At 50.2% G+C, this 12,500-nt stretch overlaps 2 protein-coding genes across 2 annotated transcripts in view; both read right to left on the bottom strand.

The window, feature by feature from the left end:
- Positions 1–7,656, bottom strand: part of map2k7 (mitogen-activated protein kinase kinase 7) — a gene marked incomplete at both ends in the record, with an annotated part of 10,692 nt that extends 3,036 nt beyond the window's left edge. The window contains 6 exons of the mRNA XM_084440782.1: positions 1–96; positions 245–364; positions 2,003–2,116; positions 2,410–2,476; positions 2,673–2,817; positions 7,533–7,656. The exon at positions 1–96 is cut by the window's left edge and continues 12 nt beyond it. Of these exons, the coding sequence (XP_084296908.1) occupies positions 1–96; positions 245–364; positions 2,003–2,116; positions 2,410–2,476; positions 2,673–2,817; positions 7,533–7,656 (666 nt within the window). The remainder of the gene's footprint in view (positions 97–244; positions 365–2,002; positions 2,117–2,409; positions 2,477–2,672; positions 2,818–7,532) is intronic.
- Positions 7,657–9,979: 2,323 nt separating this feature from the next.
- The window catches only part of pkn1a (protein kinase N1a), a gene marked incomplete at both ends in the record, with an annotated part of 18,260 nt that continues 15,739 nt past the window's right edge, over positions 9,980–12,500 (bottom strand). Inside the window, 8 exons of the mRNA XM_084440659.1 lie at positions 9,980–10,183; positions 10,290–10,370; positions 10,480–10,587; positions 10,864–11,006; positions 11,174–11,250; positions 11,604–11,666; positions 11,921–12,097; positions 12,261–12,352. Coding sequence (XP_084296785.1) covers positions 9,980–10,183; positions 10,290–10,370; positions 10,480–10,587; positions 10,864–11,006; positions 11,174–11,250; positions 11,604–11,666; positions 11,921–12,097; positions 12,261–12,352 — 945 coding nt within the window. The remainder of the gene's footprint in view (positions 10,184–10,289; positions 10,371–10,479; positions 10,588–10,863; positions 11,007–11,173; positions 11,251–11,603; positions 11,667–11,920; positions 12,098–12,260; positions 12,353–12,500) is intronic.

A 12,500-nucleotide genomic window follows, 5' to 3' on the forward strand; every position in this document is an offset into this window, starting at 1 on the left:
CTTCCCCAGGATGCGTTCAGGGATGGGTCCCTGGATCCTCTTCTTCAGCTTCTCGGCACACGTCCCCATCAGCTCCATGGCGATGAACACGTCCGTCTGGACGGCAGGGGACGAGGGACATTTGTCACCAAGACTGAAGGGCACAACTTGGCGATACTGGTGATGTGTTGCTCATGGTATATTACAATGTTGACATGCAACATGGTAAATTATCTTTGTGTGTGTGTGTGTGTGTGAAACCTACGTTGGTAACGATGGCGCCGTAGCACTGAATGATGTATGGGCAGTCGTGACTCTTCAGAACCACGTCCAGGTCCATCAGGATCCTCTTGTTCTCATCCTTGTTTCCCGTCCTCCGCATTTGCTGGTGACACACACACAACACAAGTGTCAATGTCCTGTACAGGCATACGATAGAAGCGGAGGCACTGACTTATTTTAAAGGAACACGCCAACTTTTGTGGAACTTAGCTTATTTGCCATCTTCCCCCACAGAGATAATAAGACGCATACCCTTCTCTCCTCTGTGCGTGCAGTAGGAAGCACTGAGACCCGTCAGAGCCGTTAGCCTAGCTTAGCGCAATCACTGGAAGTGGATTTGAAACATTAGCCTACACTAACGGCTCTAATTGGTCTCACTTAGGGATGTTAACAGTTAATCGACTATCGATTAATTGCCAATAACAATTTACTCGAGTAAGATTTGGTTACTTGATTAATTACTTGTTAATGGAATGGAACTTTTTTCTTTCTTTTTTTTGAGGGCTCCAGTGAAGGCTAATTGGGATGCCGGGAAATTTCAACGACAGAAGACACAAAAATGAAGCGAGCAAAGCGCAGTCCAGCGTGGGACGTTCTTATCAATTAATCGACTATCGTTTGTTAAAGTTAGTGAAATTCCTTGAAATTTGCAACCCTAGTTGCAATGCCTCCTACTGCAGTGCACGCACAGAGAAGAGAAGGGTATCCATCTTCTTATCTGACTGGGGAAGATAATAATAAAATGATTTCCCCTTAAGTTGGCGTGTTCCTTTAATGCACAAATCCTTCAAACAAGTGTAATTGCACATAACACATAAGGATTGACATTTGTGACATTTGAAATATGAACCATATCCATAATGTGTCAACATTAAGTTTCACAGCACAAATGTACAGTATAACTTCAAAGACACAAAATATAAAATGGTGATGTTTGTACCCTGGTGTACCAAGATGGATGGGATGGTATCGCCAAGGAGAAGCCCGGCGGTAGCCATGTTGACTGACTGTCTAATTGTTAACCAGTTAAGATGGCTGCAATTATGCACTCTGTTAAATGGAGGTTGGGCCCAAGCAGTGTAATTACTGCTGATGTCTGTGGATTAAAAGGGAGGACAGGGAGAGACAGGCCTGGGGAGACGGAGCGGAGGACAGCGAGAGATAGAAAGGAACAGAGAGATGGAGAGAATACGTGAGAGAGAAATCAAGAGAAAGAGAGAGAGAATATGACTTAAGAGGGAATAAGAAATAAGAGCGAGAGGGACGAGCGCGAATTCGCAATAGCTGCGATCACGTACCCGCGTTCACGCATAACAACCTCAAAAACAACGTTACACCTCCTGGGCACCATATGTTTATCATAAACCTCCAGACGCATCATCAATAGATTTTCCAAGTTTGTTTGTTTGCGGACCGACAGAGCGAGCTATAGAGCTGCTGGTCGCGGCTAAGAAGAGAGAGATAAAGAGAAAGAAACGGAGGGGGAGGGAGACTGAACACTGAGCCCAACACCTCCGGGGTTCTTAGTAATCCTGTGGTAAGGGCAGTAGCTATGGAATGATGTTTATATGCGCTGCCACAACAACAGGACAGGCCAGCGCTGTGGCCTTCGCCCAGACAGCCCCGGGCGGCGTTGCATAAGAGACCGCGTCAAACCGAGGCGTCGCGAGCAGTCCGGATGAGATGCTAACGGCTAACCCGCTAAAGGTCAACGCTAGCCGGGCCAAGGGGCGAGACTTACTTTGACGGCGATGACATGGCCCGTCTTCTTGAAGCGCACCTTGAAGACCTGTCCGCACGTGCCGCTGCCGATCTCGCCTTCGCTGATCAGGTCCGTCACCTCGGCAGGGTACCGCTGCGGGGGGGGCGGGTCACATTTTACTCGTCAACGGGAAAGAAAACACTTAGGATCCTGTTACTTTCTATGGAAAAGGTTATTTCATACAGCTGGACATTCTCTCATTCAAGTATGGCATTAGAATGTCTGCATTAGAATGTCCGTTTTCTCCTTGAATTGACCGAATTGAAACGGCCTCAATGCGCATCCTTGCCACATGCCACATTGAAGTGCCATACTTCCCCTGTGCGCTGTGGTTTTTCCACACTCAGAGGGGGGGGGGGGGGGGGTGAAAACGACGTGCGCCTCACCTGGCCGTCGATCTTCAGGTAGCCTGTCTGTTTCATGATCTCCTGCAGCTTCTGGTCGATCTCCGCGCTGTTGGCGACAGAGGTGACAACGCTCAAGGTCAGAGGTCAAATTTTAATTTGCGCGCGGATGTGTGTGGTCACGGTAAGTGCGGGGGTGTCTGGGGGGCATGCAACTGACTGCGGAGGGACGCGTGTTCGCAGGTGTGTGTATGTGTGTGTGTGTGTGTGTGTGTGTGTGTGTGTGTGTGTGTGTGTAGCCGTACTTCTCCAGGCTCTTCTGCAGGCCGTACTGCGGCGTGGGCAGGGTGAGCATGTGGCGCGGGCGGCTGGGGTAGGAGTGGTGCTGGGGCGAGCTCTCGGACGACGACGAGCGGCTCCCTCCGTCGTTGGCCAGGGGCAGCTGGAGAGCTGTGGGGGGGGAGGAACGAGGGATTAGGAAGACTGGGAGAACAGACTCGGGGGTGGGGGGTGGGGGAGACTGAGGGAAGAGCACTAGTCCTGCTGCCAGACTGGGAGAACAGACTCGGGGGGTGGGGGGGGAGGGACTGAGGGAAGAGCACTAGTCCTGCTGCCAGACTGGGAGAACAGACTCGGGGGTGGGGGGTGGAGGAGACTGAGGGAAGAGCACTAGTCCTGCTGCCAGACTGGGAGAACAGACTCGGGTGGGGGGGGGGAGACTGAGGGAAGAGCACTAGTCCTGCTGCCAGACTGGGAGAACAGACTCGGGGGGTGGGGGGGGGGGAGACTGAGGGAAGAGCACTAGTCCTGCTGCCAGACTGGGAGAACAGACTCGGGGGTGGGGGGGGAGAGACTGAGGGAAGAGCACTAGTCCTGCTGCCAGACTGGGAGAACAGACTCGAGGGTGGGGGGGGGGAGACTGAGGGAAGAGCACTAGTCCTGCTGCCAGACTGCTTTGGTTTCTAGCCGACTTCATTCTGGGTAAAGAAACTGACTAGAGCCGAGGTTTATGTTCCAGTAATCTAGAACAGAATAAACTAAATTCTAGAACCTATATTTTTTGGCCCTCATATTTTATGTTCTACACTTCCGGGCCGTTCTGTTCATACACTGTACAGTAATTGAGCACATTTGGCTTCTGATTCAAAGGAAAAAGCAGTCCAAGTTCAAGTTGACCTTGACGGACTGAGACAGAGACAGACCATGCCAAGAGTGTTATTGAGTTCCCACAATAGTGGAGTGCAGAGCAGCTAAGAACAACTAGCTTGTTGTACGATTCCAAAACCACCCACATCCACAATTGACATTTTAGTATTAGCAAGGCAAAGGAAAAAAAAAACACTACTACAAGTTCAGGCTTGCTTGTTATATTCACTCGACATTCTCCTCCTTCGGACACAACGAGCAAAAGGTGTTATTTTCCAGTCAAAACAACGCGCTTCTCGGGCACAGAGAGGAGCGTTTGGAAACCAACCAGCCAACAGAGAAGCTCGGAGCAGCGTTAGGTTGGACCCGTCATGCAAACCGCCACACAGACCGCAATCAGACAACGGGGTTCGGTCAGTCACTAGCACGGCTGAGACCACGTTAATAGCGACAGCATCTCCCTCGCGACGCCGACCTCAATAGCAAACCTCTTGAACCTCGGGGGGGGGGAGGGGTTACTGACCCATATTCAACTCATTCGTTAAGACCATTCTCTGTACCCTTTTTTTAGATCAGACGCACTCAATCGATGACACGTTAATACGTTTGTGTGTGAAGAGTGTCGGACTCCGCCGAACAGAAATTGAAAGGGCTGCTTGGATTGGCAGCGAGCTGCTCTCTCTCTCTCTCCGGTCGCCTGTCGAGACCTGCTCGTGGGAGAGAACCGGTTAGTGAGGGAGTTAGTGTGTGAACTCAGGCAGTCTTTGGCAACAGACCAGTCCTCCAGAGCTGGATACAGACAGAAAAACAGGCCGACAGATAAGAGATCAGCCACATGGCCGCCGCCTGACCAGCGACCATTCTCACAGTGCCACTGCAAGCTGGGAAGACCGAGAACGAAGAATGAACAGCCTAGCAGACAAACAGCATCCCTGAGAGATAGAGAAAGAGAGAGAGGGAGAGAGAGGGAGAACCTGGAGGAGGTGGCGGTCGCAGACAGGCGGCAAAAACAGAAGTGTCAGGTGGCTTGGAGGACTGCAGGGAAAAAGTGAGAGTGAGATGCCAGTGTCCCGAGGCCGGGAAAGGGACAGCGGCCGAGGGCGGAGCGGCTCCTCCCCCTGGCGAGACGAGGAGGAGAGGTGGGGGAGAGAAGCCGTCGTGTGCGTCTGTTGGACGCAGCACTTCCTGGGCCGGTTGACGGGGATGCTGGATTAGACAGTGTTGGGGGGGGCGACCAAAACGTGCCGTGCAGAAAAGCCACATGCACCATGTCTCTGCATCCGGCGAAACACAGGTTAATATACTCACACCCACGCACACACACACACAGACACACACATGCGCGCACACTCAATGCCCTGCCACTGGCACTCGCACGCGGAGAGAGAGATGGATGGAGGGGGAAAATGGAGGGAATATGAGATTAGAGGGGAGGTGAGAGAGGTGAGGACACGTTGCTAAAACCCACGTGGGAATACGATCCAAACGGCTGCGTGTGGAACTCTGACAAAAGGCTGTGCTTTTTCCCCCTCGTTAGTCGGAAAATTTGCCGTTCCTAGATACAGGAGAACAATAGGCCTGCATTGCACGCAGTGCAGAATTGCTCCGAGTGCCTGCGGCAACATCGAAAAAGGGACAGCTTTGGTGAACGGTTTCCTTCTTATAAAAGGTGTTTGCATTGCGTGCTGCTATACGCGTAGTGGGCCCTGCTCGAGAATAATATGCTCGAGCTCCAGACAAGAGTGATGTATGCTGGTCTAATTACCGCCGGCATAAATTATTCCTAATTACATTTTCGAAAAGAGAGAAATACTAGCAGAGGTCTGTGAGTCCGAGTCAAAAGTTCAGCTGCTGTCCCGGAGGGTGATAAATAGCCTAGGTCTGCGATATGGAGATGGGGGATGGTGCAGAATCAGATAGAGAAGGGACTGAGAGAGTAGAGGTGGAGGGGGTTGAGAGTCAGGGGTGCAGTGGCAGAGAGAGAGAGGTGGATGGAGTGATACCTGTAAGAGAGAAGGGGGGAGAGGAGGAGGAGAAGGAGGGAGGGAGGGAGGGGGGTGGCAGAGATGAGAGCGATGGACTGAATGATACCTGCACGCTGGGAGGGGGCTGGAGCAGGGCTGAGCTGGATCACGATGACTGGACACAGGAGAGAAAATACACACACACACACACACACACATTACTGCTCTGTACACAACACTGCCCCACACGTGCGCACACACTACTCTGTACTCGGCCACGGACACACACACACACACACCAATCAACATACACACCAACCAATACAGGCATGTGTGAAAACGGCACACACCTGTACACACACATTTTCTCTCTCTTTCTCTCTCACTCACTCACACATACACACACACACACACACACGTATACAAAGATACACATTTTCAATGGCACAAAAAGAAAAGAACTGTGAATTCCCCCCCCAAAAAGCACAAAGAAAACATCAACTGACGACAGACTAATGATAACCTGACCATCTGAAATGCAGAGCTCAAGGCTGTGAGACCCACAGTCACATAGCCTAATAGGCCTGACGCATCTTTACTCTGCAACCCCATAGATGTTCAACTAGCTCCACTGCGAATAAGCATGAATGTGCTTCTGCTGCGTTTTCGGATGAAGTGGAAATGGATTGATAATATACAATCCTCCTGCTGAACAATTCCTGGCACCTTAGCACCACTTACTTGGCCTGCATACTCCTACTACTATGCAAGTACAAACACCAGCAATCACCACCAAGCACCGAATCTGTGACACTCAAAAATAGCAGGATGAAGATGACCGTATGGATGGTTCACGCTGGAATTAGAGTATAATGCTGTAGGATCAGCGTCTTTGGTATCTCTCAGTGACTGTGGGGCCATTTTCCACCATAGTAATGTCTATGGCATCATTCGCCATCCATGGATGACAGTCAGTCATGAAAACAAACAAAAAATATCATGCCAAAAGCCAAGTTAGGGCTGCAAGTCGATGGTTCTCAAAATCACAGGGATTTCACAGAACTTACAGACCCCACATAGACCGTTTGTGGGGAAATACATACGAGGTCAACAGTGTTGAAGCTTGACAATGGGTATTTCATGAAATTGCATTGCATCAACGTTAGCTTACTAATTAAGTTTGGCCAGGTGGTTGTGTGGATGTTGATCAAAATGGTGCAACCGGCTAAGCTCAGATCCGATATCAAACACACAAAACAAATACAGTTTGGTAGCCAATACATATCTAACATGATCCCTAAAGAGGTCCAGGCAAACTGAAATGATCAATCCACGGATATGATATGTAATTTAGCTATATCACTCGGGTAGCTAATGTCAGCCAGCTGAAGCTTGCTGGCTGGAGCCTGGAAGGAACAGGTCGTTAGCTAGCTTAGCTTAGCTAGCAAGGTTGACAGTCTCGGGTCAAAATAAATAAGGGATTAGAGTGACGCTGAAATTGTCCATGTGGACGCTTATTCAGCGTAACAAACCAACATAGTAGGAACATAAATGCATATAATCATTATACAAAAGGCTCAATGTTTTGTCAACAAGAAATAAAATATCAAAACAATTTTGACTGCTAATGACGGACGGATAGGGCCTGCTAGCAGCTAGCACTAAGCTAGCCCTGTTAGCTAGCAAGCTAATAGTTTGACAGCTACACTAGTGAGCTAGCCAAGCCCAGGGACCTGAACACACAACTCGGGACGTGGACTCATCCAGTAGCTTAATGCTGGTGACAGCACTGCACCTCAATCCAAGGTTGCGTTGCTCAGTATAAAAAATAAGATGTGAATTATCTTATGCATGCAGTCGTACGACTGTGTCACCACTGGGCAGGGCTGAACGTCCAGGGGTGGCGTTTGTTTATACATGTAGCATGTTAGCATGTTAGCTTGCTAACAGCAACAGCAACCCCTCTCTCCTCTCCTCCCACCGTCTCTCTTTCGGGTCTTTCTCTCTCTACTCTCGTCGTTACCGAATCCCCGGGACTCTCCCATGGACACTCACTTGGCCTCGGACGTGAACGTTGCGGACTCATGTCGATATTGAGGTCAATTCTTCTACGAGCTTCATGATTTTCTTGCTTTAGTTTCTCCTCGATTCGGGAGAGCCTCTGTTCCAGCGACGACATCTTGAAAAACTGAGCCCCATCGAGCTGCTCCAGCTCTAGACTCCCTCTCTGGCGAGCTGGTAGGCGGCAGGGACGGCAGAGGACTCGCAAATCGCAGTGCAGCAGCGTGATCACACTTTTGTAAGATATATAATTAATGTCCTGTAAAACTCTCAATTTTCCATTCTAGGCACATACATCAACTGCATGTCTAAAATGGCACTGTCGGAAATTTGCTTATCTGTCCATTTTTGGGATCATTACAGGTCACACTGACAGCTCAAGATATTACAGGTCTGAATTGGTGGTTGTCATCATAGCCCTAAAGGCTCGTTTGGTTTATCTCAAATTATGCATTTTATATACCGATATAGCCCAGGACCACTAAAGGTTACCCTACAACAATCTTGTACAGTCATTGGCTCACAACTACCTGTATGTTATAAAAGCTACTTCATTAGTTTTCCCATATGAGGATGAGTGAGTCAGCTTGAAGGCTAAACCTTTGGGAGATTTTTTTTCCCTCATAAAACCTCAAAGGATAATTGCAATGACGGAAAACATGAAAATCATCATAGCACATACCAGTAAACCAAGCAAAGCAGCCGTTTCAACTGATTTTCTTTATAAATAGTTCATCTCATAATTCCACATGGTTTTGAATAGTCGTACACAAGATAGGTAAAGTCTGCAGTCAAACTCAGATTCGGACTCACTCAGATTCACAACCAAACCCAATACAGAGGACGTTTAAAGGGATGTGCAGTATGATGTCAATTTACTTGCAGCAACTGCAGCTGACCATGTGGTAGAAGGATGAAGCTGCATTTAATCTGCTTCTGATCTCCAAGTATAGGTCATCAACACATCCTGGATTAGTCCTCAGAGGCAGCTTCATCCGACAGCTACGACAGCTACTACACGTGTGCATGATTGCCTGCATGTCCCTCTGCTGTATGCTATTGATAGATTGTGTGTGTGTGTGTGTGTGTGTGTGTGTATACACACACTTGTTGCACATCAGTGCATGATTGCGTATGATAAAGGCAGGGTTGGGTGGGTGGGTGGGGGTGAACATTTGCAAATGTTTGAAAGTCATTGTGCATCCTTCAGCTTTTTCCTGTGTATGATTGTGTACTTGTGCGTGCACTCCTGTGTGTCGTCTAGCAGGAGACTGACAAGTTCCAGCCTCAACCATGTAACTTGACCCTTATTCAAAACCTAAAGGCTGAACCAACGCAAAGGCAGCCATGGGGAAAGCAATGAAACAGTTTCATCTTCTCTGATCCAAATAGAAGCGTAAAACACCGTCATACTTTTTGGGGGGTCAGGGTAATAACTAAAAACACAAACAAATGAAATTAAAAAGTTAAAAGGCTCAAGAACCATTGTGAATGCATTTAGTGATCTTGTTTGATCGGCTTTAACCGTTCTCTCAAGAATAGTGGCTCTGTACCCTTCCGTGGACACACTCAAGACGACAGGTGTTGGGTAATGGATGACTCATACAAGATTTTTCTGAATAAAGGACAACAACGCAGAAAAGGTCCTTGTGACTCCTATACATTGTTGAGTGTTCTTTCCTTCCAAGCTTCCGTTCAGACAAGCAAAGGACATCCATTCTTAGACTGACGATGTAACATACTTTATCCTTATTGCATACTGAAGAATGTAAATGTATGAAGGGCCACAAAACAAAAACAAACACTATGGACCCAGTACAAATATAAGGCATCGGTTGAAGACATGCAACCACCCTCAGAACCTCTCACAAACATAATTTTCTTTTTGTCACAGTATGAAGAAAACAAGGCCCTCTTTCTTCCTCTGGACTACACTGCCGCAAAGGAGGCTGGGAGGCGTAGTTTAAAGAGCAAACTAGGATAGTATGACGAGATCTTGTAAGGGAAATGTCTAAGAGTGTTCAGAGGGAGGTGGCACAAGTTTGTGTGTGTGTGTGTGTGTGTGTGTGTGTGTGGGGGGGGGTCACAGTTTTGTCCTTCATTCCTTTAGAAACCGTGTCATTGGTGTTTTGGTACGACATAACTTTGTTTCCCATCAGCCACCTGTCTCTTGATGGGCTCTCTCGCAGAGCCGCACAGTTTATGGAGCGATGCCGTCACAGGGTCTGCGCTCGCCTCTCCGTATCCACAGTCCCGGCGCTTCCGGACAGTTCCATTACAGACTCACTTGCCTGCTAGTCTCAAGTCATTTCACAGTGTGCTGGCTGCGTGGGGGGGGGGGGGGGGTGCTTCAGAGTCAGACGCCGTGACCTGCTGACGATGAGGTCATGAGGTCGCAACCTTCACCCCCCCACCCCCACCGCCCTCCCCCCCCCCAATCCCTAGCAGAGGTCGGAGACGTAGTCGAAGTCCCGGAAGCTGTCCTGGTCCTTGCGGGAGAGCGAGCGGGGCTCCCGGGGAGGTGTGAGGGCGGGCTGCTCGGCGGTGAATTCCTCGTCGAAGTTGCTGACGTCCTCCTTGCTGCCGATGGAGGGGATGAAGGGAGGGGGGAGCTTCCTCTGGAGGAGGGCCTCCCAGTCCAAACCCTGACGGAGAGAGAGAGAGAGAGAGTGAGGGAGAGATCGTGGAGGAGGCCGATTTCAAAGTGCCTGACATTTTCATCGAGGGGATTTCTCTCTCTCTCTCTCTCACCCTGAAGAACGGCTGCTTCTTCACCTCCTCCGCGTCCTTCTCACCAGAACCCAGCCTTCTCTCCGGGTTCCTCCTCAACAGCTGTTCATCACACACAATCAACAAGTCCATCTTAAAACTGATACTCATATGAGCCAGACTTTGTGTGTGTATGAAGGTGTGTGTATGTGTGTGTGTGTGTGTGCCTCACCCTCCTCATGATGCCGATTGCCTCTGTGGAGAGGAATCGCGGGTAGCGGACTTCGTCGTTCACGATGCTGTCAAACACCTCCTCCTCATCATCACCAGGGAAGGGAGACTGGGAGGAGAAACATGGTTGATCCAGGCCGTTGACCACACATCCCACCCCGCAATACTCAAGATCAGGATGGTGTTCACATTTTCAAGTTCATTCGAATTTGATGAAAAATTCTCGCCCTTGTTGTATTTTTATATTATATTTCACATTTTCCAGTTCATTCGACCTTGATGAAAAATTCTTGCCCTTGTCGTATTTTTAGATTATATTCATGATAGTGTATGTTAACTATATTCCTGGTTTTGGGTCGCCCCTCGGGGGAACTGAAGGCCTCACCTCCCCCACCAGCATCTCGTAGATGAGGACCCCCAGCCCCCACCAGTCCACCGCCCGGGTGTAGGAGGTGTCCGTCAGGACCTCCGGCGCCAGGAACTCCGGGGTCCCGCAGAATGTGCTGGTCCGGTCCCCAAAGCCCATCCCTGTAGACGGAGAGGGGGGGGGGAGTGTTATACTTACATATGACACACGCAACTCAACACAGACACAGACGTGTGCAGCCCACACACACACACACACACCCGTCATACTCGGAAAGGAATGATGATGTCAGAAACTGGCAAGCTACCGCCACGCCAACAACACACACCTTCTTTGCACAGCCCGAAGTCGGCGATCTTGACGTATCCGTCAGTGTCCAGCAGCAAGTTGTCTAGTTTAAGGTCTCTGGGAACGGGAGGGAGGGGGAGAGAGAGAGAGAGAGAGAGGGAGGGAGAGAGAGAGGGAGAGAGAGAGAGAGAGAGGGGGAGAGGGAGAGGGAGAGGGAGAGGGAGAGAGAGAGAGAGAGAGAGAGAGAGAGAGAGGGAGGGAGGGAGAGAGAGAGAGGGAGAGAGAGGGGGGGGGGGAGGGAGAGATAGAGAGAGGGGAGAGAGCGGGAGAGAGAGAGAGAGGGGGGGGGGAGAGAGATTGTAAATGCTATAAGGTCATGGACATAGACAGGCCTAGAGAGCTGTACTGTATGTCAGTGTGTATAGAAGCCGTAGGCGAGAGCAGGTCTGTGTGGAAAGCAGCTCACTCACCGGTACACAATCTTGTGGTCGTGGAGAAACTGGAGGCCGAGCACCACGCAGGCGGCGTAGAACCTGCGGAGGAAGAGGAAGACGACGCGGTTATGAGAGCGTGGAGGGAAATGACTCAAAACGCTGGCCGTAAAACCTGTGAGATCGCAAGTTAAGGTGGTTTGAAAATAGCCCCGCGCGATCTTGATCGGACGCTGTGCGCTACCATACACAGATGAGGCTGCTGTCCCCACCACCACGACACACACACACGCGCACGCACACACACACACACACACACACACACACACACACACGCTCCCCTGGCCGTTACGTACACGGCGCGCGGCTCGGTGAAGACGTCGGCGTGGATGTGCATCATGAGGTCGCCCCCGGCCGTGTACTCCATGACGAAGCACACGTGCTCCGGCGTCTGGAAGCAGGCAAACAGGTTGACCAGGAAGGGGTGGCGCGAGCTGTTGACCGCCTCGAAGATGCGCTTCTCGCACATCAGGCTAGAGGAAGGGGGGGGGAGCAGGGAGAGAGGGCCAAAGTGGGTTTTTAGTACGGACCGTTATGTACAGAGCACTCTTGACCTGAGGCCGGTTTCACACACACACACACACACACACACACACACACACACACACACACACACACACACACACACACACACACCTCTCCACCTCGTCCCTCGCCACTATGTCCCCTTTCTTCAGGGCCTTGATGGCGTACATGCTGCCTGTCTTCTTATACTCTGATAACAGCACCTGAGAAAGAGAGAGAGAGACAGAGGAAGAGAGAGAAAGACCGAGAGAGACAGAGAGAGAGAGAGGGACAGAGGGAGAGAGAGACAGAGGGAGAGAGAGACAGAGGGAGAGAGACCGACAGAGCCAGAGAGAGAGAGACACACAGAGA

Source organism: Borostomias antarcticus, assembly GCF_949987555.1.
Source record: "Borostomias antarcticus genome assembly, chromosome: 7".
NCBI classification, from domain to species: domain Eukaryota; kingdom Metazoa; phylum Chordata; class Actinopteri; order Stomiiformes; family Stomiidae; genus Borostomias; species Borostomias antarcticus.